Source organism: Pleurodeles waltl, chromosome 6, assembly GCF_031143425.1.
Source record: "Pleurodeles waltl isolate 20211129_DDA chromosome 6, aPleWal1.hap1.20221129, whole genome shotgun sequence".
NCBI classification, from domain to species: domain Eukaryota; kingdom Metazoa; phylum Chordata; class Amphibia; order Caudata; family Salamandridae; genus Pleurodeles; species Pleurodeles waltl.
In genome coordinates, this window is record NC_090445.1 from 1,068,431,205 (window position 1) to 1,068,458,615 (window position 27,411).

The following is a 27,411-nucleotide window of genomic DNA, read 5'->3' on the forward strand; positions in this document are numbered from 1 at the left end:
ATCCAGCCGCACGATTGAGATCGAAACCCGCGTTGCGTGGTTTTGAATCGAGTCTCCGTCAGCGATGCTGCGTGGCTTTTCTCCAGCTCCGTGCGTCGATTCTTCGGTTGCAATTTTCAGCTGCAGAGCCAGCAGCGCGTCGTTTCTTCAGCTGCAGACTTGAGTTGCGTCTACCTTTTCCACGCACGGCGCTCTGTGCATGGATTTCTCACTCTTGGGCTACCAGCTTCTCCTTTCAGGGTCCCAGGAACTGGATTGGCACCACGGGGCAGAGTAGGAGTCTCTCCAGAGACTCCAGTTGCTGGCAGAGAGAAGTCTTTGCTGTCCCTGAGACTTCAAACAACAGGAGGCAAGCTCTGAATCAAGCCCTTGGAGATGGAAGGCACACATAATCCAGTCTTTGCCCTCTTACTCTGGCAGAAGCAGCAACTGCTGGATAGCTCCACAAAGCACAGTCACAGGCAGGGCAGCTCTTCTTCAAAAGCTCTTCAGCTCTTCTCCAGGCAGAGATTCCTCTTGGTTTCCAGAAGTGTTCTAAAGTCTGTGGTTTTGGGTGCCCTTCTTCTACCCAATTTATCCTTTGAAGTAGGCCTACTTCAAAGTAAAGTCTCTTTTGAATGTGAAATCCTGCCTTGCCCAGGCCAGGGCCCAGACACTCACCAGGGGGTTGGAGACTGCATTGTGTGAGGGTAGGCACAGCCCTTTCAGGTCTGAGTGACCACTCCTCCCCTCCCTCCTAGCACAGATGGCTCATCAGGATATGCAGGCTACACCCCAGCTCCTTTTGCGTCACTGTCTAGTGTGTGGTGCAACCAGCCCAACTGTCAAATTGACCCAGACAGGGAATCCACAAACAGGCAGAGTCACAGAAATGGTGTAAGCAAGAAAATGCTCACTTTCTAAAAGTGGCATTTTCAAACACACAATCTTAAAATCAACTTTACTAAAAGATGTATTTTTAAATTGTGAACTAAGAGACCCCAAACTCCACATGTCCATCTGCTCCCAAAGGGAATCTACACTTTAATCAGATGTAAAGGTAGCCCCCATGTTAACCTATGAGAGGGACAGGCCTTGCAACAGTAAAAACGAATTTAGCAATATTTCACTGTCAGGACACATAAAACACATTACTATATGTCCTACCTTAACCATACACTGCACCCTGCCCTTGGGGCTACCTAGGGCCTACCTTAGGGGTGCCTTACATGTAAGAAAAGGGAAGGCCTGGCAAGTGGGTACACTTGCCAAGTCGAATTTACAGTTAAAAACTGCACACACAGACACTGCAGTGGCAGGTCTGAGACATGATTACAGAGCTACTTATGTGGGTGTCACAACCAGTGCTGCAGGCCCGCTAGTAGCATTTGATTTACAGGCCCTGGCACCTCTAGTGCACTTTACTAGGGACTTACTAGTAAATAAAATATGCCAATCATGGATAAACCAATCAACAATACAATTTACACAGAGCATATACACTTTAGCACTGGTTAGCAGTGGTAAAGTGCTCAGAGTTCAAAAACCAACAGCAACAGGTCAGAAAAAATAGGAGGCAGAAGGCAAAAAGATTGGGGAAGACCCTGCATAAACAAAAATGTCCAACAGAACTGTAGCAAAGCATGCAGGTGATCCCAGAAAGCATCAGGGATACTCATGAAGGTGGAAAGGTAAAGCAAACATTTGCCATTAAACTTACCACTTCCACATCTGCAGTTTAAGTAATTTCAACCCAAAGGATCAGTGTATGGAGTTCCTTGAGGGGGGATGGCCTGACGATAGTTGTTTCTGCAGCAGACAAGTGTGCAATTGTGCAAAGCTTCCTCAACATTTTGGATGAGAACAGAACTTGGGTACAAAGTGCATCACCTATATGTATCTCTGTGTAATGCAGTCAGTATAACATCTAATGTTGGTGCAGCGACACTTACACCCCCAAGGGCAGCAACAAATTTCATCTCCCCACGTGTGACCGAAGAGTATGCCCGAAAGCCCCTTATCATAGATGAAATCTTCAGAATCTTTTATCCCCCTTCTGCAACCCTATTGTATTTCTGACTTCCTTTCCTATACATTTCTAGCTCTCTCATTTGCAATTCCACCTCATTCTGGGGGACTTGGAATCTCTGACACCTCGATGATGGCTTTGTAACTGAAATAACAAGTGGCATGCATTTTTAAATTTTGTAAAATTACACGTATGCTTGAAAATCCTATAACTTTATTTGTGCTCCTTTACTGCACAACTCTGCCACGGTCACCAATTCTTACCCTGTATGCAGCTCTAAGGCCTCCGTTGTCAGCAATGTTCTCCCCTAGGGTGTGGTTGCCATTCACTGCCTCTCCATTTACTTTGTAGTTGCTGTACTGCTTCGTCATGCACTCTGTTTGCTTCTTGAACGCCTCCACTGATGAATTTTTCCACCAGGGACGGAGGTTCCCATTCTTATCGTACTCTCGACCTGCAGCAGAAAACACAAAATAAGAGAGGAGCATTTCACAGCTAAGTTTCAGGGTATAGGTCGAGACACCCAAAAAGTCAGACAACCACATAAACAGAACTACCATAAAAGCGAACAGTAGTAAAACATGCACAGAGATAACATACCTATACATGACCATAAAAGCATTTTGGTTCTCACAAAATAAATATCCATACTTGGGTCGCACACCAGAACTGGGTATATCCACGCTCCACTCAGATTCTAGGGACTTCTCTCACCGATCCTATTGAGCAGACTAGTAAGTGCATGATGCAAAAATGTCAAGCCAGCGGGCGCACAGTATGCCTTTCCCAAAGGGTCTGCCAGTCCCTGGCAAAGAACGCAAACCTCAACTGTGGCTTCCAACCATCTTCTGATGAGCTCTGAATTAGAGTCGAGCTGAGTGCTAAATCCAAAGAAGTACCCCACCCAATGGGGCAGAGTATGTGTATATCTCCACCAAACCAATTCTCACCCACTCAGACATACAGTACCATATGTCTCCCACATACTCTTGCCATAGTAGTCAAACAAGCCCAATCTCTCGTCCGTTCATTTCCATCTCCAGTATCGAGTCCACAGAGACTTGGATCAGGGTCGCCCTGAGCAATGTGCCAAACAATGCCTCTTATAAAATGCAGTTATAACCTGTCCAACCATTGTACCCACTGGAAGTCTGTCTAGACCAGTGGTCTTCAAACTGTGGGGCGGGCCCCCCTAGGGGGGCCTCAAGTGATCCCAGGGGGGGCTCCAGACTCTGGCCAAAAAGAAGCATTACACAGATGACAGTGTTTTGCTTTAAGCAGAAACATGCTATTGCATTTACAAAAAGGAAACAGTACTGAACTGCAATGTTTAAATACGTCTAGACTTATTTAAACATTGCCATCTTTATAAAATATTTCTGAAAAATTCTGAGGGGGGCCCCAATGATTTGTATTTTGCAACTGGGGGGGCGCGGCATTAAAAAGTTTGGAGACCCCTGGTCTAGACTCCTAGAGGAACCCTTCTCATACGCAAACTTTCAGAAGACCTCATGCATCTGTGCCCTGTCTTCCTTGGAAGTTAGAGCTGGAGTCACAGAGCTGCACATTGTGCTTTTCTGTCCCTTATTCTCTAAAAAATAATTTCAAACAAATTAGAAGAGTCTCACTTCAGACATTAATAGCCACTCCAGTTCAGACATTCAGTCTTGTGCAATTACTCCATTGCCCATAAGCGGTGCACAAATACCCTTCTTCCTCAACAGCGCTAACTCACAGCAAGCAAAGCAAACAGCATCCTTTAGATAGTGTGCTCTAGGGAAGAAGTCCCTTCAGTGTGATTGTTCAAGTGTTGATGACATTGAAATCGTGCAAGTTGTGAAGTCAGTTTGATGCTGACCCCTCCATCACTTTAAAAATACAGAACATATTTCTAGTCTGATGGGAAACTGAAAAGCTACAGAACAATGAAAAATATTTAGAAAATATTTGGAAAAAACATTGAACCAGTAAATGAGTAGCCAATGACTGCAGTTAAAGGCCATCGTTTCCACCTAACCAGCCAGTTTGTAAGCCTTAACACCTTAAACGCCTCAATCTCAGTGTTTTTGATTTCATACTACCTGGGTGGCTGCATGGGTGGGCAGGATAAAAATGTCACTTACCCAGTGTACATCTGTTCGTGGCATCAGTCGCAGTAGATTCGCATGTTCTGCAATAGCTCGCCATCTGGTGTTGGGCCGGAGTGTTACAAGTTGTTTTTCTTCGAAGAAGTCTTTCGAGTCACGGGACCGAGTGACTCCTCCTTTTGTCTCCATTGCGCATGGGCGTCGACTCCATCTTCGATTGTTTTTCCCCGCAGAGGGTGAGGTAGGAGTTGAATTGTAGTAATAGTGCCCATGCAATGGAGTGACTAAGTATGCACCTATTTAAGGTTGAGATGACACATATATAAATAATTGAAGGTAACTTCCAAACTGCTACAGTCTCCCGGGGAGGCGGGTGGGCACATGCGAATCTACTGCGACTGATGCCACGAACAGATGTACACTGGGTAAGTGACATTTTCAGTTCGATGGCATCTGTCGCTGTAGATACGCATGTTCTGCATAGACTAGTAAGCAGTTATTTCCCCAAAAGCGGTGGATCAGCCTGTAGGAGTGGAAGTAGTCTGAAATAATGTTCTTAATACAGCTTGACCTACTGTGGCTTGTTGTGCGGATAACACGTCTACACAGTAGTGCTTGGTGAATGTGTGAGGCGTAGACCATGTGGCTGCCTTACATATTTCTTGCATTGGGATGTTTCCTAGAAAGGCCATGGTAGCACCTTTCTTTCTGGTTGAGTGTGCCCTTGGTGTAATGGGCAGCTGTCGTTTAGCTTTAAGGTAGCAGATTTGGATGCATTTAACTATCCATCTGGCTATACCTTGTTTTGAAATTGGGTTTCCTGCATGAGGTTTTTGAAATGCAATAAAGAGTTGTTTAGTCTTTCTGATGTTTTTTGTTCTGTCAATGTAATACATCAATGCTCTTTTGACATCTAATGTATGTAGTGCCCTTTCAGCTACGGTATCTGGCTGTGGAAAGAACACTGGAAGTTCCACTGTTTGATTTAGATGGAACGGTGAAATAACCTTTGGCAAAAATTTAGGATTGGTCCTTAGGACGACTTTATTTTTGTGTAGTTGTATAAAAGGTTCTTGTATTGTAAACGCCTGAATCTCGCTTACTCTTCTTAGGGAAGTAATGGCGATGAGAAATGCCACCTTCCAGGTTAGGAACTGTATGTCGCAGGAGTGCATGGGTTCAAAAGGTGGACCCATAAGTCTAGTTAGGACAACATTTAGGTTCCATGAAGGAACAGGTAGTGTTCTTGGTGGTATAATTCTCCTAAGGCCCTCCATGAATGCTTTAATGACTGGTATCTTATATAGGGAAGTTGAATAGGTAGTCTGCAGGTATGCAGATATTGCTGCAAGGTGTATTTTAATGGAAGAGAAAGCTAGGTTAGATTTTTGTAAGTGAAGCAAGTAACCCACTACATGTTCTGGAGTTGTGTGTAATGGTTGTATTTGATTAATATGGCAGTAGCAAACAAACCTCTTCCATTTACTTGCATAACAGTGCCTGGTGGATGGCCTTCTGGCTTGTTTTATGACTTCCATACATTATTGGGTAAGTTGTAAGTGCCCGAATTCTAGGACTTCAGGAGCCAGATTGCTAGATTCAGCGATGCTGGATCTGGGTGTCTGATCTTTTGGTTGTGCTGTGTCAACAGATCTGGCCTGTTGGGCAATTTGATGCAGGGTACCACTGATAGGTCTAGCAGCGTTGTGTACCAGGGTTGCCTTGCCCAAGTTGGTGCTATCAATATGAGTTTGAGTTTGCTTTGACTGAGTTTGTTTACCAGGTAAGGAAGGAGAGGGAGAGGAGGAAAAGCGTAAGCAAATATCCCTGACCAGTTCATCCATAGGGCATTGCCTTGGGATTGTTTGTGTGGGTATCTGGATGCGAAGTTTTGGCATTTTGCGTTCTCCTTTGTCGCAAACAAGTCTATCTGAGGTGTTCCCCAGAGTTTGAAATAAGTGTTCAGAATTTGGGGGTGAATTTCCCATTCGTGGACCTGTTGATGATCTCGAGAGAGATTGTCTGCGAGTTGATTTTGGATCCCTGGTATAAACTGTGCTATTAGGCGAATTTGGTTGTGAATTGCCCAATGCCAAATTTTTTGTGCTAGCAGGCTTAACTGCGTGGAGTGCGTCCCCCCCTGCTTGTTTAGATAATACATTGTTGTCATGTTGTCTGTTTTGACGAGAATGTATTTGTGAACTATTATTGGTTGGAAGGCTTTTAGTGCTTGAAAAACTGCTAGAAGTTCTAGGTGATTGATATGCAGTTTTGTTTGATGTACATTCCATTGTCCTTGTATGCTGTGTTGATCGAGGTGTGCTCCCCACCCTGTCATGGAAGCATCTGTTATTACGTATTGTGGCACTGGGTCTTGGAAAGGCCGCCCCTTGTTTAAATTTATGTTGTTCCACCACAGAAACGAGAGGTAAGTTTGGCGGTCTATTAACACCAGATCTAGAAGGTGACCCTGTGCTTGAGACCACTGTGATGCTAGGCATTGTTGTAAGGGCCTCATGTGCAGTCTTGCGTTTGGGACAATGGCTATGCATGAAGACATCATGCCTAGGAGTTGTAATACCATCTTTGCCTGTATCTTTTGTGTTGGATACATGCGTTGTATGATGGTGTTGAAATTTAGAATTCTTTGTGGACTTGGAGTGGCTACTCCCTTTGATGTGTCTATTATGGCTCCTAGGTATTGTTGTACCTTGCGCGGCAGAATGTTGGATTTTGTAAAGTTGACGGTGAACCCGAGTTTGAAGAGGGTTTGTATGATCTGATTTGTGTGATTTGAGCACTGTATGAACGAATGGGCCTTGATTAGCCAGTCGTCCAAATATGGGAACACATGTATTTGCTGCCTTCTTATGTGTGCAGCGACTACCGCTAGACATTTGGTAAAGACTCTTGGTGCGGTTGTTAATCCGAAAGGCAGTACCTTGAATTGGTAATGTATTCCTTTGAATACAAACCTTAGGTATTTCCTGTGCGATGGGTGTATTGGTATATGGAAATAAGCATCCTTGAGGTCTAAAGTTGCCATGTAGTCGTGTAGTTTTAGCAATGGCAATACTTCTTGTAGTGTGACCATGTGGAAGTGGTCTGATTTGATGAAAGTGTTCACTACTCTGAGGTCTAGGATTGGTCTCGGTGTTTTGTCCTTCTTTGGTATCAGAAAGTACAGTGAGTAAACTCCTGTGTTTATTTGTGTGTTTGGCACTAATTCGATTGCATTCTTTTGCAATAGTGCCTGCACTTCTATCTCCAGGAGATTGGAATGGTGTGTTGTTAAATTTTGTGCTTTTGGTGGTATGTTTGGAGGGAATTGTAGAAATTCTATGCAATAACCATGTTGAATAATTGCTAGAACCCAAGTGTCTGTAGTGATTTTCTCCCATGCTTCGTAATAATGACCTATTCTTCCCCCCACTGGTGTTGTGTGGAGGGGGTGAGTGACATGTGAGTCACTGTTTAGTAGTAGGGGTTTTGGGGCTTTGAAATCTTCCTCTATTTCTAGGGAATTGCCCTCCTCTATATTGTCCCCGAAAACCTCCTCTATACTGTCCCTGGTAACTGGACGGTGTGGCTTGTGAGGTGCTGGCTTGTGTGCTTTGACCCCGAAACCCCCCTCGAAAGGGCGTTTTACGGAATGTGCTGTAATTGCCTCTGCTCTGCGGGGAGTAGAGTGCGCCCATGGCTTTGGCAGTGTCCGTATCTTTTTTGAGTTTCTCAATCGCTGTGTCCACTTCTGGACCGAACAGTTCTTTTTCATTAAAAGGCATATTGAGAACTGCTTGTTGAATCTCTGGTTTAAATCCAGACGTTCGGAGCCATGCATGCCTTCTGATAGTTACAGATGTATTAATTGTCCGTGCAGCTGTATCTGCAGCGTCCATGGAGGAGCGTATCTGGTTGTTGGAGATGGTCTGTCCCTCCTCAACCACTTGTTTTGCCCTATTTTGTAAGTCCTTGGGCAGATGTTCAATGAGATGTTGCATCTCGTCCCAGTGGGCTCTGTCATAGCGCGCAAGTAGTGCCTGGGAGTTCGCGATGCGCCACTGGTTTGCAGCTTGTGCTGCGACTCTTACCAGCTGCATCGAACTTGCGGCTTTCTTTATCTGGGGGTGGTGCATCTCCAGATGTGTGAAAGTTGGCCCTTTTCCTAGCTGCTCCTACAACGACAGAGTCTGGTGGCAGCTGTGTAGTGATGAAAACCGGGTCCGTAGGAGGCGGCTTATACTTTTTTTCCACCCTTGGTGTGATTGCCCTACTTTTGACCGGCTCCTTAAAGATGTCTTTTGCGTGCCGGAGCATACCAGGGAGCATAGGCAGGCTTTGGTATGAGCTGTGGGTGGAGGAGAGTGTGTTGAATAAGAAATCATCCTCGACCTGTTCTGAGTGGAGGCTTACGTGGTGAAATTGTGCTGCTCTAGCCACCACTTGAGAGTACGCGGTGCTGTCTTCTGGTGGAGATGGCTTCGTAGGGTATGCCTCCGGACTGTTATCTGACACTGGGGCGTCGTATAGGTCCCATGCGTCCTGATCTTGGTCACCCTGGCTCATGGTGGTGTGAGCTGGGGAGTGTGATGGAGTTTGTGCTGGTGAAACGTTAATCACGGGCGGAGGAGAGGGTGGTGGTGTAACTCTTTTCACCACTTTTGGTTGTGGTGTTTGTTCCGTCTGGAACTCCAACCTTCTCTTTCTCCTAATGGGGGGAAGGGTGCTTATTTTTCCTGTCCCCTGCTGAATGAAGATACGCTTTTGCGTATGGTCCACATCAGTTGCTTGTAGCTCTTCCTCAAACCTATGCTTCTGCATTTGGGAGGTTAGCGAGTGCTCTTCTGTATAAGAGCCTGAAGCTGGGTCGCTTGCAGTTTGTTTCGGCATCGAAACTTTGTCTGCGTGTTTTTTCGGCTCCGAGGTGACTTTTTTCCTTTTCGGGGCCGAAACCTCTCGGCGTCGATCTGTTTCGGTGCCGCTGTCTCGGCGTCGAGCCGTGTCCACACCGGCATCTCGGTGTCGAGGCTTGTCTCCAGCACTTTCTCGGTCCCGAGAAGGCTGCGTGCCGGTGTCTCGACCGGAGTCGGACGATCTCGGCACTGTTTGGGCCTTTTTCGGTGCAGACGGTCGGTCACCGAATTTATGGGTCGAGCCATGGCCTGGTGGCAGTGGCGTCCCCTGGGCCTTGTAAATGTTCCTCTGAGTGGATTTCGACGTCTTACTCACGGTTTGTGTATCGTCGAATCCTTCGGAGTCTGAGTCTTGGATCGAGAAGGTACCTTCCTCTTCCTGTTCCTCGAACTCCCGTTGGGCTGTCGGTGCGGACGCCATCTGAAGTCTTCTGGCTCGACGGTCTCGGAGTGTTTTTCGGGACCGGAACGCACGACAGGCCTCGCAGGTGTCTTCGCTGTGCTCAGGTGACAGGCACAGGTTGCAGACCAAGTGTTGGTCTGTGTAGGGGTATTTATTGTGGCATTTGGGGCAGAAACGGAACGGGGTCCGTTCCATCGGCGTTCTTCAGCACGCGGTCGGGCCGACCAGGCCCCGACGGAGGATCGAAAAAACTACCCCGAAGGGCACCGGAGCTCTTCGATCTTCGATGCGGTGTGGAATCTAAGTACGCCGATCCCGAACGCAACAATACCGACGAAAATCTTCCGAAATTAGCTAATTTTCCGTTCCGAAACTCGGAGCGACAGGAACTCGTCCGAACCCGATGGCGGAAAAAAAACAATCGAAGATGGAGTCGACGCCCATGCGCAATGGAGACAAAAGGAGGAGTCACTCGGTCCCGTGACTCGAAAGACTTCTTCGAAGAAAAACAACTTGTAACACTCCGGCCCAACACCAGATGGCGAGCTATTGCAGAACATGCGTATCTACAGCGACAGATGCCATCGAACATTAATGTTATCAATGTGAGCGTCTTTAATTTTCCCTCCTCCACTGCTGTTATTTAACCACTACTTGCTGATACAGCTGGGAAGTGATAAGAAAAATATGCTGCATAGTTTTCTGGCATATGCACTTAAGAGTATATTTATGTTCTACATATCTAAATGTCAACGATTCAGTTAGAGAAAATATCAAATATATCATAATTCCTGGAAACATTCTATTGGATTGTGACCGCCTACTCTTTTCCCCACCTCGTCCTATCACTCCTATCATTTTACATACCTTGATCATCAAATGCGTGTGTCAGTTCGTGTCCCATGACAACTCCAATTCCACCAAAGTTCAAAGACCTGTAGAAAGGGAGACAAAAAAAGGTTACTGAGGAGGATCTCTTTGTCGAGTATTGCAGACACTGCAATGCAGGTGGTGTGGACGTCGCAGATGATGCTGTATAATATTTGTGTATTTTTTGTGGAAGGACATAATTTAAGTTTACCGAGAAGGCTGTGAAAATAGCGTTCTGCACCGGGTGCCAATTAACTTGTTTGTAAAACAGAACAGCAGGAATTTTTATATTGTGAGGTGGGTGTGCTGGAGAACACGTGTGTGACTCGACGCAACTCCACACCACGGTGAGGATGCAAGCCACCAAGAAGGGTTGGAGAGAAGTGAAGATGGCTGCCAGCAGGCAGCTGGGATCCAGACACAATAGAAGCCTGCTGATTTAGACAAACTGCATGCTGATGTTGTGGTGAAGAGGACGGCTGTGGGTGCCACCGTTTTCAAGTGTGTATTTGCAAAAGGCCTAACACTCTTTAAGGGTAATTTCATTTTTACAGCACCAATTGCATACGGACATGGTTATTTTACTGTGTGGACCTGAGTGTCTAACTCCCACCATCACCTAAAGCACAGTCTTAACTGCTCACTTTCAACAATTCCTAGACAAGCAATGCTCAAAGTAAAAAACGTGGTTATCCAATTGGAGTGTGTTAGTACTGGTGGCTCTGGGACTCCAGAGTAACCATCAGTGCTGACCAGGATACTCCACAGTGACCACTGACCGTGCAGGGACCTAGAAAAAGCCAGTACATGCTGTAGAGCTGCAACAGGGAGGTCCTGTGGTCGTACATGGTTTCATTGAAAACTGATTCCATTCTTAGGAAATCACCTTAGGAGTTGCACCTGCAGAGGATGGACTTTACATAGTGTGTGTCGAGCTGGTCCTTCCCATGGCCTGGTATTTGTTCTTTCCAGAGTTTCCTGCTGACTGTCAAGCTCAAATGCTGCTGCATGTAGCGCCGATACAAAGAGTGATGCTGCAGATTAAATGTTTTTGAATGTTCTAGGAAGAGCTGAAAATGTCAGTTTCTTGAGGAGGCTGTGAAGATAGTCCGCTGCTTCTTGTGGGGTCTCAAACATCCAAATTATTTTTTCTGTAACTTGCCTAATAAAAATAGTAATAATAATAATGAAGCACTTGTAAAGCGTACAGCTACTTCAGCGATGCGTCCTGCTGCTCAGCATAATTCGTGACCTGGTGGCAGAGAATTAAGTGGAGAGCTTAATGAAAAAGGTTTTTAATTTCTTTATGAACAAAGATATCGTAGGAGCCTTCTGTAAGGCTTACGGGAGATTGTTCTAAAGTTTTGATGCAAGAAAAGCAAATGGTCTGTCTGGCTTTATACATTTTTGGGACCGTAGTAGCAGACAAGTGTAGGATCTGAGTGACCTAAATAGGTGGCAGAGATTGGGTCTGTTTCTCGTATAAAAGTGGGCCTTTTTGATGGAAAGCTCTATAAGCAAGTACTAATGCCTTGAATTCAATACGTACAGGCACCATTATTCAGTCAGCTCTTTCAAGTGAGAGGAAGCTTCTCAAATTCAGTCTAGCTGCAGCATTTGGAATAATCTGAAGTCTGTAAATCGCATACGCCAAAAGTCCCAAACACAGGATGCTGGGGTAGTCCAATTTCGATATGTCTACAGAGAGGACAATGTCCTTATGGGGTATTATCCAGAAATAGATGAAGCTTTTTTTTTTTTTTTCCCTTCAAGTGATTTCACTTGCATGAAATAGACCAATGATTCATTTTGAATTAGGAAGCACAAGAGAAATCTGTGCCAAATTTGATGCCCAGATTTCTTGCAAGAGAAGGGGGTGTTGTGAAGGCACTATCACTTCGGGCCAACACTTATAACCTTCAGGAGAGCCCTTTGTTCTGTAAAATCGAATTTCCATCTCTTCTGAATTTAGTTTGAGACAATTAATGGCCATCAATTCGATACATCTCTTAGGCACTGTTTAAAGTGTGCTACAACGTCACAACCGTCTGCCTGAAAAGGTAGAAGCAGTTGGGTATCGTTCACATTAGAGATCACGTTCAGACCCCAGCGATCAACTAGTTTGGCTAATGGTTGAAAAATACATATTAATGTGGGAGGACCGCAGAGTGGTTTGTCAGCGGACATTAAAGTTAGAAGGTGAACTGCCCACATACCATCCTCCAGGAACATCCGTTCTTGAATTTAACTCCCGCAATCAATCTAACAGAATTGGGTGAGACAGTGACAAACGCTGCAGAAAAGTCCAACATAACAACCATTGCTGAAGGACCCTGATCGAAACTGCTCTTAATAAATTCAGATACTTCAAGTAGGGCGTACTCAGTACCTTAACCATGGCAAAATCCCGATTGGGAGTTGTGTAAAAGGTTAGGCTCGATTCTAGGAAGGCGGACAACTGTTGATTAAGAACTTTTTCCAAAATCTTGGCAATTGCTAGCAACAGTGAAACAGGCCTAAAATTGATCAATATGGTGAGATCTGCTTTGGGCTTCAATAAAGAGAGGGATAGCCCTTGTTCCCAGTTTTTCTGCAATATTCAAGATTTCAGTGAATTATTAAAATATTGCTTTTCTCAAGATACAAAGGGGGGCAAGGGTCTACTAGAGATCCAAATGTGCATTTAACTCCTTAGTTAATTGTTCGGCAGTTATATAATTAAAAACGTTAAAATAAGGCCAGAATAGTTCTCAGAGTCTGACAAGAATTTGTTTCTGTAAAATTTTAATAAATAATTTGAATCTGATCATTAAAAAAAATGACAAGTTATTACACAATGCCAATGAAGAAGTAACTTTATTTTTTCGGGCCTTCGAAAACAGAAAAAAGTGAACAATTTTTGAAAGCTCGAGCCAAGTATTGGAAGCAGCTGAGAACTGCACAGAGAAATAATCATGGTACCGTCTGCGTAAAGATATACAATAGTTTCTCAAGGCTGACCTATATAAGCTTGTGTTCAATATTATATCTTTCATACCATTTTCTCTCCAGTGATTTGCAAAAGCTTTTCTCTTCCTTTCAAGAAGATGTAAACCAATGAGCCGTTGGTTTCGTCCATTTTGCAAAATGTATTTTGACAGGAACACTTTATCTAGAGTGTTGGTAAAACAATTATTAAAATTGTCTACATCAGTGTCTGGTGAGCCAGTTAAAGCTGGAAAAGTGGCTTGCAAACATTCTGATAGAAGGGGATTAGAAATTTTATAACAAGTCCTTGATGTTCTCTGTCTGCATTACCTGACCTACACTTAAAATCCACCTTAAAAATAGAAGGCACTAAAAAGTGTTCAGTCCAGGTCATTCTTTGCACAGGACTAACTTGAACGTTAGCGAGATTAGAAAATATAAGCTCAAGATAGTGACCTGCGCTGTGTGTACGTTCAAATACAAATAGGGGACGATTAACACGTTCGAGTGCCTCCTTAACATATTTGACTTTTGTACAATAAATGCTATCCATATGCAAGTTAAAATTACCCAAGAGCATAAAATTAGCATGCCACAGTGATAGCTGAGTTAGTTTTTATAAAACAATTCACATTGGAAGTCAGGTGGGTGATAATTCAAGGTTCCTGAATTTGAAAATGTTAGTTATTTTAATAGAAAAGACCAGCCCCTCAATGTCTTCAATATCCTCAACTTTGAATGTTAAACAGGTGTGGGTGGAGCGCAAAATAACGGATTTGCCTTCACGTATTTTAGAATCCCAGTTGAAAGGTTGGATAGAAAAATGAGGGGAATACCTGATATAATATCAGGTGTAGAAGAATCTTTTAACCACGTCTCTGTAAGAAATACAAAGTTCCACTCATCTTCAGAAAGTAGATCATAGATGTCAGAAACATGTTTGGTGAGGGATCTGCAATTAATAAGGCACCTTGTTAATGAAAACAGCAGAGGAGTATGCTTAAGAGTTGAAGGGCAGAGCAATCTGTTAGTTATGTTAACATTGTATAGATTGATCTTAGCTAAGCTCTTCTCTTGAACAAGTGAGGTTCTTGAAGGTTTTACTCACGAAACCAGCAGCTCTTGCTGGACACTTTCCGGGTGCAGACAGGCTTGCCTTTGGAGTGCCCAATGCACGTATGTGGCATGGCCATCTTCATACAACATGCTTGATAGGATCCTCTAACCACTAGAGCGTGTGTGTCCAAGATAGTGTCCCTGGAATGGAATATCCCCCAACAAGGAAAAATGGCTGCACCATTCCCAGGCTAAGGAACAGAAGTGAGACTTCCGTGCAAATAGTTTCACTTCCTAGGATATAGGAAGGAGCAAAAAATCATCTACCCAGCCATTCTAAGCTAGACGGGCCACCCAGAAGCAAATGTGCAAAATAAGCTAAACTAAATTCTCAATGTACATGAGGGGCAAAACCAAATTCAGAGTTCCTCTATTAAAACAAAAACAAAAAATTGAAAAAAATTCATCAGCTGCTAAAAACAATTCTATGCATTAAAAAAGTGGTCCACATTTTTTAAAAAATTGCAAAACTTAGCAATATCCCCCCCCAAACCACTTGCTCCCACATTAAATATAATTAAACGGGTCTTGGGTTTTTAACTTCTAGAAGAAATCTCATGCATGCATGTACATATCTGTGTTTGAGTTGCCTAAATACATTCTGCTATGCACAGCTTAAACTCATCTTGTGCCAGTCTCCCTCCACTGCCCTCAATGTGAGCGGAAAACGTGGCACGTACAGGGACTGCAATGGGCACTCAAAGACAATATTACTTGGGTTTTACTTATCTGAACTTAATGTGTGACATTTTTTCGCTTGTGTGAATTTAACATATCTTTGAAGGTATAACCCCTAGTGTTTTAAATCAGACCTCTCCAACGAGTAGCTCATGGGTTACTAGTAGCTTTTCAGCTATTTGCAAGTAGCTCTTCTACATGCAGCCCAGCCTACCAAGTTAGAATATTTTGCTTGGTTGAATTAATAGAAGCATACCCCATGGGGACAAAAATGTGTATATTTCCAGAACTCATATGCGGATGTTTAGAGAGAAATATAAGAATTTCTAAAATATATTTAAAGCGGTCATTTGAGTGTTAAATCATGCAGCCTTGGGGAGACTTAATACTAATATTACATTGGTGCATGGGGCAATGCAGCTATGGCTGTTATGCATTATCCATGTAAAGGTATTCCACATGGGTAGCCTTTTTTACACTACAGTTGGACCCTTGCCTGATGCACTGACGTGATCTTTCATAGGGTGGTCACTACTGTACTCTTGTCTGATGTGGTTACCTCTACAAACCAGGAGCTGGGGATGATTTTTTTGAACATAAATAGCTTCTATTGCAGGAAAAGGGTGGAGGTGCATTGGTTTAAATCTTCAACTGTCTAGCTGGAGACACAAACTAAAATCCCTGTTTCCTCAATCTACCCAAACCCAGTCATTCAGGCAAACAGCTTCAAATTTCCAAGCCTAAACAGCATTATCTATAGCATATACAGCATTAAGTGCAATATATAGAAAGTGGGAAATTATTTTTGATTGAACGTATTTTTAAAATAAATATGGTTGAACCCCTTTTTATGTACCAGTGTAAAATATCAGTATTTTATAGCAGTTCAGGTCCGCACATCTTAAATTGCTCAGATTGTGCAGAAGTGGCAAACCAAGAACCAATATGCAACCAAGTAAAACCTACCTCACTAGACAAGAACATGTACAAATAAGGGTGCTACTGGGTAGTTCGACATCTAAATAATTGTCAAGTCCGCACTCACAAACCCAAGACTTTGGCCAGTAAAACCCTGTTGAAAGTCAAGAACAACAACTGCGAATAATATGTATAAAAGTGAAAAGCAGAGCAAATTAGCAGACATGGAAGAGCACCGTAAACTTAATAGGAGAATTACATGGCTTGAGTCAAGAGACCAAGAATAAAACCTACAAATTTACAAGAATCTGGAATTTAGCTCCCATTTTGATTGAATATGCTAGCATTTGTTCTTCCTAAACTATTCCTTAGATCAGTGCATAATTTGTAAATAAAAAGGTGCCGTTGCCCAAAGCCCTCCTCTTAAACACGTGGCTGCTGCATTTAAATGTGTGAACACGGAATACTAAGGCGGCGTAATCCTGAAGCCATCTCGGGCCTCTTCAATCCATTTACAGCCACTTCCTGCCCAACAGCTCACGCTTGCAGGTTTATACTTTCTCCCTTTGTGACACTTTGTTTTTCTCCTCCTCAGTCTTCTCCATATGTGTCTTCAGCTCGCAGCAAATACTTGAGGCAGAAGAGTAAGCCCCGGCCCTCAAAAATAAGTGCCGGTGCTCAGCACCGGAAACAACAAGCACAAATTAAGCACTTTCTTGGATAAGTATCTCAAGCCCCCATGGCCTTAGGAGGAGCCATTACACTGACCAGTGACTGCCTGTGCTCTTTATGTGTAATAATCTCCTGTACAATTACCTACTACTACCCTTACATTTGTGCATAGATCCTTTGTTGATCACTAGTAGTTTTAATTAAATGCAAAACATTAAAATGTATTTAAGAAATAAGATTTATAAAGGAGGGTAGAAGGAAGGAGGCAGGTGGATCATAAAAAATGATCGGTGGGACATGGAAAAGTGAAATGGGAGAAACAGAATTAAGATAAGAGTTAGGGTAGAGCATATAGGTAGGCCGGAGGATCCAGAAAAAGGGAGGAGCTAGCAATCAGAGAAGGGAATCGAGAATCAATAGAGAAATGTGGCAACACAGACAATAAACAAACAAGAACCAAGACTAAGAGAAATACTGTTCGGGCGCACTCATTCAGGTTCTCAGAAAATTCCTTTTCTGTGCAACGTGCGGATTTCAAAATAAAATCAGGACAGCAAATACGTTTCACACTATATGCTTTTACAATGCTTTCAAGCCAGTAAAAAACACCTTGTATACAGAAGGTATTATTTTGGTGGCTGCGTGTTTTTTTTACCTTAAATCAAACTGAACTACCTTGAAAAAGAGCACAGTGAAATAGATGTTGGCTATTTTGAAATTAGTAGTCCGCACAATAAAATCAATTTCCCGAGAACTATGAATTGTGTGCCCCCCCATATATATTTCTCTTGGGAGCTTTCTTTGGGGAAGGTATAGTTGAATATTAGTGGCCAGTTACCTTTTGACTCAAGAACGAGGACCAAAATCCACTGCAGACAAAAAAGAGCCAAAAAAGCAGATAACAAGTAGTAAGATCCGATGTGGGTGAGTTAGAGCCGTGAGAAACAGAAGGTATATGACAACATGCACACATTTGGAGAAGGAGCCATAGGAAAAGTTGGAGAAACTATTCAAAGATCAAAAAAAGGGAACACGGAAGCCATAAATAATACACCATAAAAGGGAAAAACAACAACATTTTAAAGTCTAGAGTACTGCAGTAGACTGGCACAGTGGAACACATCCCACTGAGACGATCCTCAAAGGGGCTCTTGCAGCATCAGGTAGGGTCTGCTGAGAAAACTTCAGAAAGATGCAAAAATTAAACTTTCCATGGGGTAGAAACCATCAATCCTATCTACTTTCTGGGTGTGTTAAAGCAGCAATTGGCCATGATTGACAGGAAAAGTGGGCCCAGTATCATAAAGGGTGTTAGTACTGGTGTCAACGTACCAGGGGCACAAAAACTCCAGAGGAAATTCATAAGGGTTTTTAACTAGTGAGTGCCTCTGAAAGGCTGGGAGGAATGCAGTAGATTTGACAATACCCGTGACTGACTCCAAACTGACAAAACTCCTTTCGACGGTGCCTGTACGTCAGTAAATATCCAATTTTCCACCTGTAGTAAGTTAATTTCAATCCTCACCCCAAACACACCTTCCTGGACATTGTTTGGCAGCTCAAAGAGCAGAAGCTGCATTTGTGGAAACAGATGGATCACACACACAATAATACTGTCACACGTCCAAACAGGTGAACCACATCTAGCTGATAGCAATGTCCACAGAGAAGGAATGAGGCAGCCTTACGTAGGGGAGGAGCTGGTGTAGAAAGGAGCCTGCAGGATGCCTGCTGGGAAGACAATCTCATTCTTGGTCGGAGAGTAGTATGCATTCACAGTAGGAGGAGTCATGCTCCATCTGGAGATAAAGGTAAACAAAAGCATATGAGAAATACAACTGGACAATTTTACAAATCACCTCAAATATGAAATAACCTCAAGACCACAGAATGAAATCAATACGCCACAGAACAAGGTGGGTTTTACCCACTGTTGGGGAGGGAGTAGGGGAGAGGAGATTGATAATTCTTTCTCATGTTTCCCCTAGTTACTGATGAAGTACCATATAATGTTGCTTCTACTAAATGCATAATTCGTTATTGACAGATACAGTGCCTTACTAATTACCCATACTACTTATTAGGGTATATGCCTTAAGAACTTAGAATATTCGAATACATATTTTGTTTTCTACATATTGTCATACGATAAGATGCTTCCTAACAGAGAACTATCTATACGACAAGTATGCTGAAGCGGCATAATTTTTTTCAAGCATAAGTAAAGCTGTGAGTAAAGTATAGACTATGAATTCTTGAAGCAACGTTTCAATTTGACAGTAATGCAGACATCTATATTGAAGATCAATTTATCTGCAAAGGCTTTTGTAAAAAAAAAAAAATAATAATAATATTTTTTTTTTTAAAAGGACAACAACAAAAAAATGGATATTAAGCTGTAGAAGTCCCATTCGTGCCACAAAACTGTGGTGGCCGCGAACATGGAGAATGAAATCAAGAAGAGTTGGATGAAGAAACCGTACTTTATTCATATTACATAGCAGATGAGCAGAGCAGCAGGACATACAGGAGCCAAAGCCACAAGGAGTCCTATAGTGATGCTCTAGAACCTACAGCAACCTGCTTTAGAATGTGGAACCCATACAGGTAATACAAAGCAAATGAAAAGAAAGAAATACATACTACATTAAATACTACACATTCCCATGGATTTCGGAAAGCAAAATCAGTGGCGGACGGTAATTTTAGGAAGGAGGGGGCATGCGGGACACACAGACACACACACTAATTCATTCGCACATGCGTACACACACACACACACACACACACATATTCACAACACTTATTATCAAATATTCAAACATACACGCAAGCACCAAACATTCATTAAAAAAAAAAAAAAAACATACACAAACTTACCTTCAGCTCTGCCTCAGAGGTCCCAGGAGGGTTGGGATGGCGGTCTTCCCTCACTGGCTAACCTAAGGTTAGCCAAAGAGGGAAGGCAGCAGTCCCAAACTCGTCAGAGCGGGATAGGGTCAGAGAGACTGCTGACCCCACCCCACTCTGACAAGTGACCCAACCAAGGAACCTTTGCTAGGCCGGAGAGGTCACACCCACATGGCTGTGACTTCTTCAGCCCAGCAAAATTCAACTCAGGCAGCCAGGAGCCTGAGCAAATAGTGCATGTATAGCTCCTGGTCGCTTGAACTGAAAATGAAGAGTGTCTGTCAGGTTGAGCTTTGCTCAGCCTGACAGACACTCTTCATAAGGAGCAATAGGAGGGGGCGTGGACCCTCAGCACCAAAGGACGGGCTAGGCTGAAAAGCCTCTAATGCAAGCAAATGAAGGGGAGAATTAACACATTTGCTAGACAATTCTGAGAAAATTCTCCAGAGGCAGGACAAAGAATAGAGAGGAACACCAGAGAATAAGAAGCAGGGAAAAGAGACAGAAGAAACCTATCAAATCGGTGGCAGGAGGCTCAACCATTGCTTATTATAAATGAAATCTTTTGGAGCAACAGATATGCAGGAAGACCTAGGAATCTGAATGTTGTCATCTTTACGCTTGGCGTAATGTCCCATACACCCACGAGAGGGAGCAATAGCATTACACAAACTCCACAAGCCTCATCGACCTGGAGGAGCGACTGTTTGGATCCATGGTGAACAGGCTGTTCTCGTTTCTTACGAACGGTCTTGCTTATCGCATTTACAGGCTGCGTAATGATTCCGTGCAAGGGAACGCCCAAGGGCAGCACAAGCTCCAGAGACCTACCGCCGTCGCTTCAGTAAACAGCCGATGACGTACTATCTCCAGAGCACATTATCTGTAATTCTCCACACCAACCGTTCAACACTGCCGGCTCGGCCAGGGTAATATTTAAAGTGTAATCTGACAACGGCGGAGTAGTCGTCAGGCAATTCTGACTCCAGGGTGACTCAGATATTTAAAAGCCACGCTGTGCTATACACAATTAAAGTGCGAGAAAACACGAACATAAAGGATGAAAGGCTGAGATCCCTCGGGGCTTTAGGAATCTACTAAGAGGTCAGGCGGAGGTCTGAGCAGCAGATAAGTAATTTGGTTCCTGATAGTATTACTAGGGTTTACTCGTGCGGCCCATGTGCAAGATCGATGCGCATTTCTGCTTTCCTATTCTACCTAGAATGTCGACGACGGTTTCCCTCATAAAATAAAAGCTGCCCATTATGCCACCTGAAATGATGGTGCGTTTGTCCTGTTCTCTGGACTCGCCACTATAGCCGTGGGGGCGGGTTAGGAAAAAAGCCACAAACAAAATGCACTGGAGTCTTTGAAAGGAAGCGATAATTGAAATAAAGACACAGGAGCTGTGTGAATGATTAGCACGTTGGAAATGGTTTATTTGCAGCTGGCGAAACACATTTGCGGTAATGCATGCAAAAAGCAGCAGCATATTACGATAGACAAGAAAGAGACAGCAAAGGCAGAACAAGCATTTGCAATGCAATAGGTCTCGGATTTGCTCGACTTAGAGCTATTAGCGTTGTAAATTCCTAACTGGACTTCTTGCCACACAAATTGAAAATTAAAAGTAAAACAGTTCACGTAAGCGAGCACATTCAAAGCGCCATGAGCGCGAAGAAAAGAAAAATGTTTGCTCGCAGTCAAACGTTTCGGCAGTAGTGCAATTATACATGTAACAGGGGCAGTCTGCAAGGAAGCAACAAAACCGCCCCAAGGAGTGACAAACGTAAAGCATTTACCAAGGATGATAAAGTATTTTTGAAAGAAAAGCCCACAAACGAGTGAAAGTGATGGGCTTGCGGTGGGCGTGGTTAAAAGCCCACAATACTTACAACATGTGCGTGCTCAACCTAAAAACGTGGCTGCCGTGCAACTATGGCATCAGAGGATGTAGGATGAATGGCTGTAAATAACTACCACTCTGAGGTGTCCTCTGCTGCAGCGTGACCCTATCTGTTCTCACACTTCTCTTACACCTATGCGCATGCACAGGTACATGCCCCGGCACCTTCTGCCAAGGCCCTTCCACACATGCACCATACCAAACCCTCTCCTAAATAAGCTATACCTCTTAAACAACACTGTTGATCGAGAAACTAGCAAATTAAGTCTTAAAACATCCTATTTTTCACTCCTTTTCGCTTCAATACATGCCAAAAGGAAGTGACATGACAAGAGAACAGCACAAATCTTGCCCTCACACACACAATATCAAAACATTAGCACTTGACAGATACCGTTATCCACAGCAGTCCTAAAGTGTTTGGCACTACTCGTGTGCAAATGAGCATTGGTGCTTCCTCACGGGGCTGAAGCAATGTATAAAGGCAACTGCAATATATTAAAAAGTCACCTGTGCTACACTCTGCAAGCAATAGAATGGGGACTATTATTTTCAGCTCCATCTTTGCTCTTGTACAAAATGTGGCTAGACTATTTTTTTCATACACCTCTACCAATATTGCACTTTTCCCTAACTACCATATCTGACCATAAACTTACTTGAGCAAAAAACACATCCTTGTGCTCAACACAGACATGTTTTTATTATATGTTGTTTTTATCAAGGTTAACTTGTACTGGTCACAAGTAAAATCAGGGTCGAAAAATTATCTCAATATCCTTTCTCCGGGATTGTTTAACTTCTGACATCTCAGAAAATGTTGAGAACTCCAAGTATTTATGCTGCTTGAAGACCAGAAAGTAGCAAGAGCAAGATGATTCAACCAGGAAGATTAGGTCCACCCATGGCTGAATTTCAATGTAACAGTGTTTATGTCTACAGTGACAACATACTCTGGAAAGAGGACTATATAAGGTCTAGCTCATATCAAAGAAAGCAACTACTCATGCTGGCAAGTGAGAATTTAGGGATCTTACTCAAAAGTTGTGATTTTACATAAAAAATATTATTTCTGGATGGTTCAGTCTACTAAAGAAATGAACAAGAGAACACATCGCCAAGATGTAGCATCCTTGAGGAGATCATCAGGACAGTGATTAAGGGTGCAGAATCACGTAAAAAAGTTTCCCTTACCAAAAATCTTTTAAAATGAACATGAAAACATTATAAGCACTATTCCCTCTAGGCTGTGTGCTTGCTCATCTGTCTTCTTAATACTGCGCAGGGAGACATTTGCAGCACGCATAATCTTCATTTAGAAAATTATAAAAGCTTTTGTTTGCTTAAGCTGACAAACCTCCAGTTTTCTTTTTATTTCAACTGAGAAGAAAGAAAAAAGTATTTGTATTTATAAAGTGCATTCTGGCCGAGGCATCGAAGCGCTAAGAAGGTAGGAGACACGTCCACTGAGTAAAAGAAGTCAAAAGGGAGGCGTTAGCGCTGAAAGAGCCATGTTTTGACTAACCTCCTAAAGACTAAGAAATGTTGTTCCTTCCTGATAGTCAAAGGTAGGGAATTCCAGCATTTAGATGCAGCCACCGTAAAGGCTTTATCTCCCCATTTCGCTTTATAGGTACGGGGAACCTGAATTCTGAAAGCTCCTACTGAGCGAAGAAAACATTTGGGTTTATACCAAAGTAGTTTAGAAGCCAAGTATTTGGAGCCATTTCCATATGCTGCTTTGTAGGTCAAACATAAGGTTTTGAAAATAATATGCTGGGCCACTGGGAGCCAGTGCAATTGTTTTAAGCTGCCACTAGCGATGCTGAACATGGGAGGTTCAAAATAGCCCGAGCAGCAGTGTTTTGAATCAACTGAAGTTTAGAGATGTTTTGCCTAGATTAAGCAACAGGGCACTGCAGTAGTCCAATTTGGACATCACCAGAACCAAAGTCACTGTAATTTTCCATTCCCATTGAAGGAAGGGAAAGACTTTCTTTAGCATCTCTAATGTCCAAAAGCTAGTTTTCACAATGTGATTAACATGTGATCTAAAAGAGAGACAGTTGTCAAAAATGGCCCCTAAGTTTCTTGTGGTGGAAATAGGAACTGGGAGAGTGCCACAGTCGGTCGGACACCAGCGAGAGTTCCACAGTTCATTTCCTGATCCAAAACAGAGTATTTCGGTTTTGTCACCGTTTAATTTGAGCCAGTTAGAATTCATCCATGCATTGACTTCATGCATGCATTTGTTAAAACGAACAGCCACTTCCTCCCAATTCTTGTTAACTGGGATGATCAATTGGGTATCGTCAGCATAGGAGGTTGGTCTAAAACCAAAGGAACAAATCGATTTGGCCAGAGGAGCAACATACAAATTAAACAAAGTGGGGCTAAGTGATGATCCCTGAGGGACACCACAAGGTAGGAGGTAAGCAGGGGATTTAAAGTCACCGCAGCTTACCGTGGTCCATCTGTTTTTCTGAAAAGATTCCAACAACTTGAGCCTCATCTCTAATACCTGCCTGATGTAGGCGGGCTATCAAACTGTGGAGAGATAGTGTCAAATGCCGCGGATAGGTCCAATAGGATTAGAATAGCCCCTTGACCTTCATCCACCATTCTCCGGATCGAATCCGATGAGGTAATGAGGGCTGACTCTGTACTGTGTGTTTTCCTGAAGCCATGTTGGGAGGCATCTAATCCTCCTGACTATTAGGAATTAGCTAATTCCCTGTTAATATGCTTCTCCAAAATATTGGCCAGAAAAGGAAGTAAGGCAATGAGACGCAAGTTATTCAGGTCCTGGCTAATTCCATCTGGTTTATTTTTCAAAGGGATTACTGTAACCTCCTTCCAGGAAGCAGGATAGACTCCAGAAGTGAGAACCTCATGGAAAATTGGAGCTAAGGCTGTTGAAACAAGATCAGGGGCTAATTGAATAATAGAGGGGGCGGGGTAGGGGCAAGGGTCCAAGGGAGAACCGGATTTCATTTCAGACATCAACCTTTTTATTTTTCCGGAAGTAGGGGTTGAAAGTTAGATAGTGTGGGGTGGTTCATACTTGAATCAATATGAACTATATCAGGGTGGCCAACTCCCTCCTTACAGTGATTAAAATTAGCATAGATTTGTAAAATTTTGTTTTTTGAAGTGCAAAGCTACTTTATTGCAGGATTCCTGTGAATTCTCCAACTCTGACAGTATTTGTGTGTGTGTGGGGGGGGGGGGTGTCAAAGCATTAATCACCTTAAAGAGTTCTCTGGGGGCATTGGGGCCTCTTTAATTTTTAGGGTGTAATATTCAGATTTAGATTTAATACTCGCCTCTTTATAGTTTTTAAGAGCAATGTTTAATTTTCCATTCTCAATCGGAGTAGAATTCAGTTTCCGTCGCCGCTCTTGTTGGCAATACTTTCTTTGGCGTAGCTTAAGGTCCTTTTCGAACCAAGGTTGAAAAGTGAAACAAAGTGCAGGAACGAAAGGCAGCACAGCTAGTTTCAAGAGCCTTGCACGGTAAAATCAGCTTTGCAGGTTTACATTTCTCAAATTAACATGTTCCTAGCTGCTTTAGAATAATTTTTAACCTGAAAGTGGTTTCTTTATAACAAAAAAATGCATTTTCATGCCTTGATTGTTTTATGATAAAATAGTTTAGGCCTTTTAAATAGTGTCCTCTTCTGCATACTGTTTGTTTTTAATTATTATGTATATTTTGACGCTTTGTGGTGATGGCAGTAGGGACCGAAGCAGCAGTAAAATAAATAAATAAATAAATAAATAAATAAAGGCAGGGACTCAGAGTAATGCTATACATGCTGTGTGCTCAGCGCACATGTATGTCACCTCTGGCAGTCGCTGCACAATGCCAAAGCCTGAGATTGAGGTAAAGACTAAAGAGCAGATTTACAAAGTTGTGGAGCAATGCAGTGCGGAAACCCAAGTTGCTGTGGCGCGCTGAATCAAAGGGTGTGAGAAAACCAGCTCCATATCTACTTAGATCGCACTATTTGTCTCTCCTGCAGAGCTGCTGCACTTTGTACCAACTCACACACCCTGATACCATGCTTACTTGTTTTGAAATGTTTCATGTAAATCATTATTAAAAGAAAACATAAAAAAATGTCTGCCCACGTATGCACAAGCACACAGACATTTGAAGTATTTTTAGTAATAGAATTTTACAAACACCATTGAAAGATGGCCACCTATATGTGTGAAAGTGCCAAGTCCAAAGCCCTGAAGAAGAGGACTATTTTCTGGATGGGTATTTTGCTTTGGCAGAATGCTGTCATTTACAGAGAAGGGAGCCAATGGCTGATGTAGCGACCCAACTGTACCTTGTATAATGCTGTAATGAGCTAAAGAAAAAGGTAAAAGGCACTATAGCAGCCCAATGAATGAACAGGGCTGACTGAAAATCCCATATTGATAGATATGTTTTGATTAAAATGAAAAGGTTGTGGCTAACACTAGACGTAAAAAGCAACACCAAAAAATAATTGGCTGCTTTGGTTTCTTGCCATATTGTGCTATTTTATAGCACCGGATCTACAGCCTCGTTTAATGTTTTGGTCGGTAATGGAGGTATATCCCTAAAAAATAAAATACACTTTTACCTACAGTCCTGAATCCGCACACAACTGAGAAAAGGGCACTCACAAATATTCTGTTGCCGCACACAGAGGAAAATAATGAGAGGGAACATGGACAGTATACAGATTTCTTTTAACTGGAACCACTTGTAAACTACGACCACCCCCCACTGCACTCAACTCTTCTAAACTGAGCACTAAAGTATCTATATACAGAGATTCTAAGGAGCCCTCTTCCCATACACCTAACATAGAACTCAGAATTGGAATAAACGTGGCACTACGCAAGACGCCTAAAGTACTGGTCTTACCAAGTACGGCACTGCACAAGTGGACTTACTGGTCTCGGTTGGGAGGCTTCCGTAGCTGGTCAGCTGTGACTCGTGCAGAGAAGTTGTAGAACTGCACCACATTCTCAAAATACAAGTCTGAGGTAACTTCATACTGCAAGAGAGAAAAGGAAGACTCAACATGTCAAGACCTACTTATCCAGATAAATAGTATTGCTTAATTTTCAGAGACAAAACGCAACTACCAATATCCATCCATCCAAAGTCAAACAGAAAATGTCAAGTATCCTTCCCATGCTAAACTGTGAGCATCTCTCCTGGGTCAACTCACAATAGCCTCTCCCAGACCAAAATGCAACAAACTATCCCAGGTCAAACCACATGGATCCAGCAAAGGTAAATGCTGGACATACACTGAATTGCCACTTTACAACCTCCCTCTTTAGCTGAGAAAAATGTCTTACGTTTTATCCCACTTCCATTAGGCAGTTGTTGCCTCAGTGCCTCTACGGTGGAATGTATTGGTAACGGCTCCAGAGAGAATAGAAGGTAGGGCAGACAGCTGAAGTAACTTTATTTAGGTAGAGTGACCAGACGTTCTGGATTTCCCCAGACAGTCATGGTGTCCCGCCGCTTCTCTTAATTTTAAACAAATGTCCCAGTTTTTGGGACAAAGGTCAGATCATGTAGGGAAGCATAAGTAAAGTATGAAATAATTAAAGTAATTTATCTGTTACTGTCAGACAACACAGTCCCCTGTCTATAAATGTAGTCTTGTAAATGTGAGCGTTTGTGCATGTGTCTGTGTGTGAATGGGTATGTAAGTATGTATATATATATATATATATATATATATATATATATATATATATATATTATACACACACAAGTATAGGCACACATTCACAAAGCTACGCAAAAAAAAGAAAACGGGACATGCCAGATATAAAAGCAAGAGTAAAGTCTTTAGTCCTTCTTTTATGTCTGATCTGTCCCGGTTTTTGATCCTCAAAATCTTGTCACCCTAATTTAGGCCAGTGAAAAAATCATTACATACAACAATGCCATAACGGGGAAAG

General features: G+C 42.8%; 1 protein-coding gene across 2 annotated transcripts in view; it reads right to left on the reverse strand.

Annotated features, from left to right (window-relative positions):
* Positions 1–27,411, reverse strand: part of ECE1 (endothelin converting enzyme 1) — a 355,802-nt gene that overhangs the window by 19,269 nt on the left and 309,122 nt on the right. For both annotated transcript variants that reach the window (XM_069240079.1, XM_069240078.1), the window contains 4 exons: positions 26,383–26,486; positions 18,321–18,431; positions 10,279–10,346; positions 2,272–2,462 (listed from right to left, as the gene is read on the reverse strand). In XM_069240079.1, the coding sequence (XP_069096180.1) occupies positions 2,272–2,462; positions 10,279–10,346; positions 18,321–18,431; positions 26,383–26,486 (474 nt within the window). The remainder of the gene's footprint in view (positions 1–2,271; positions 2,463–10,278; positions 10,347–18,320; positions 18,432–26,382; positions 26,487–27,411) is intronic.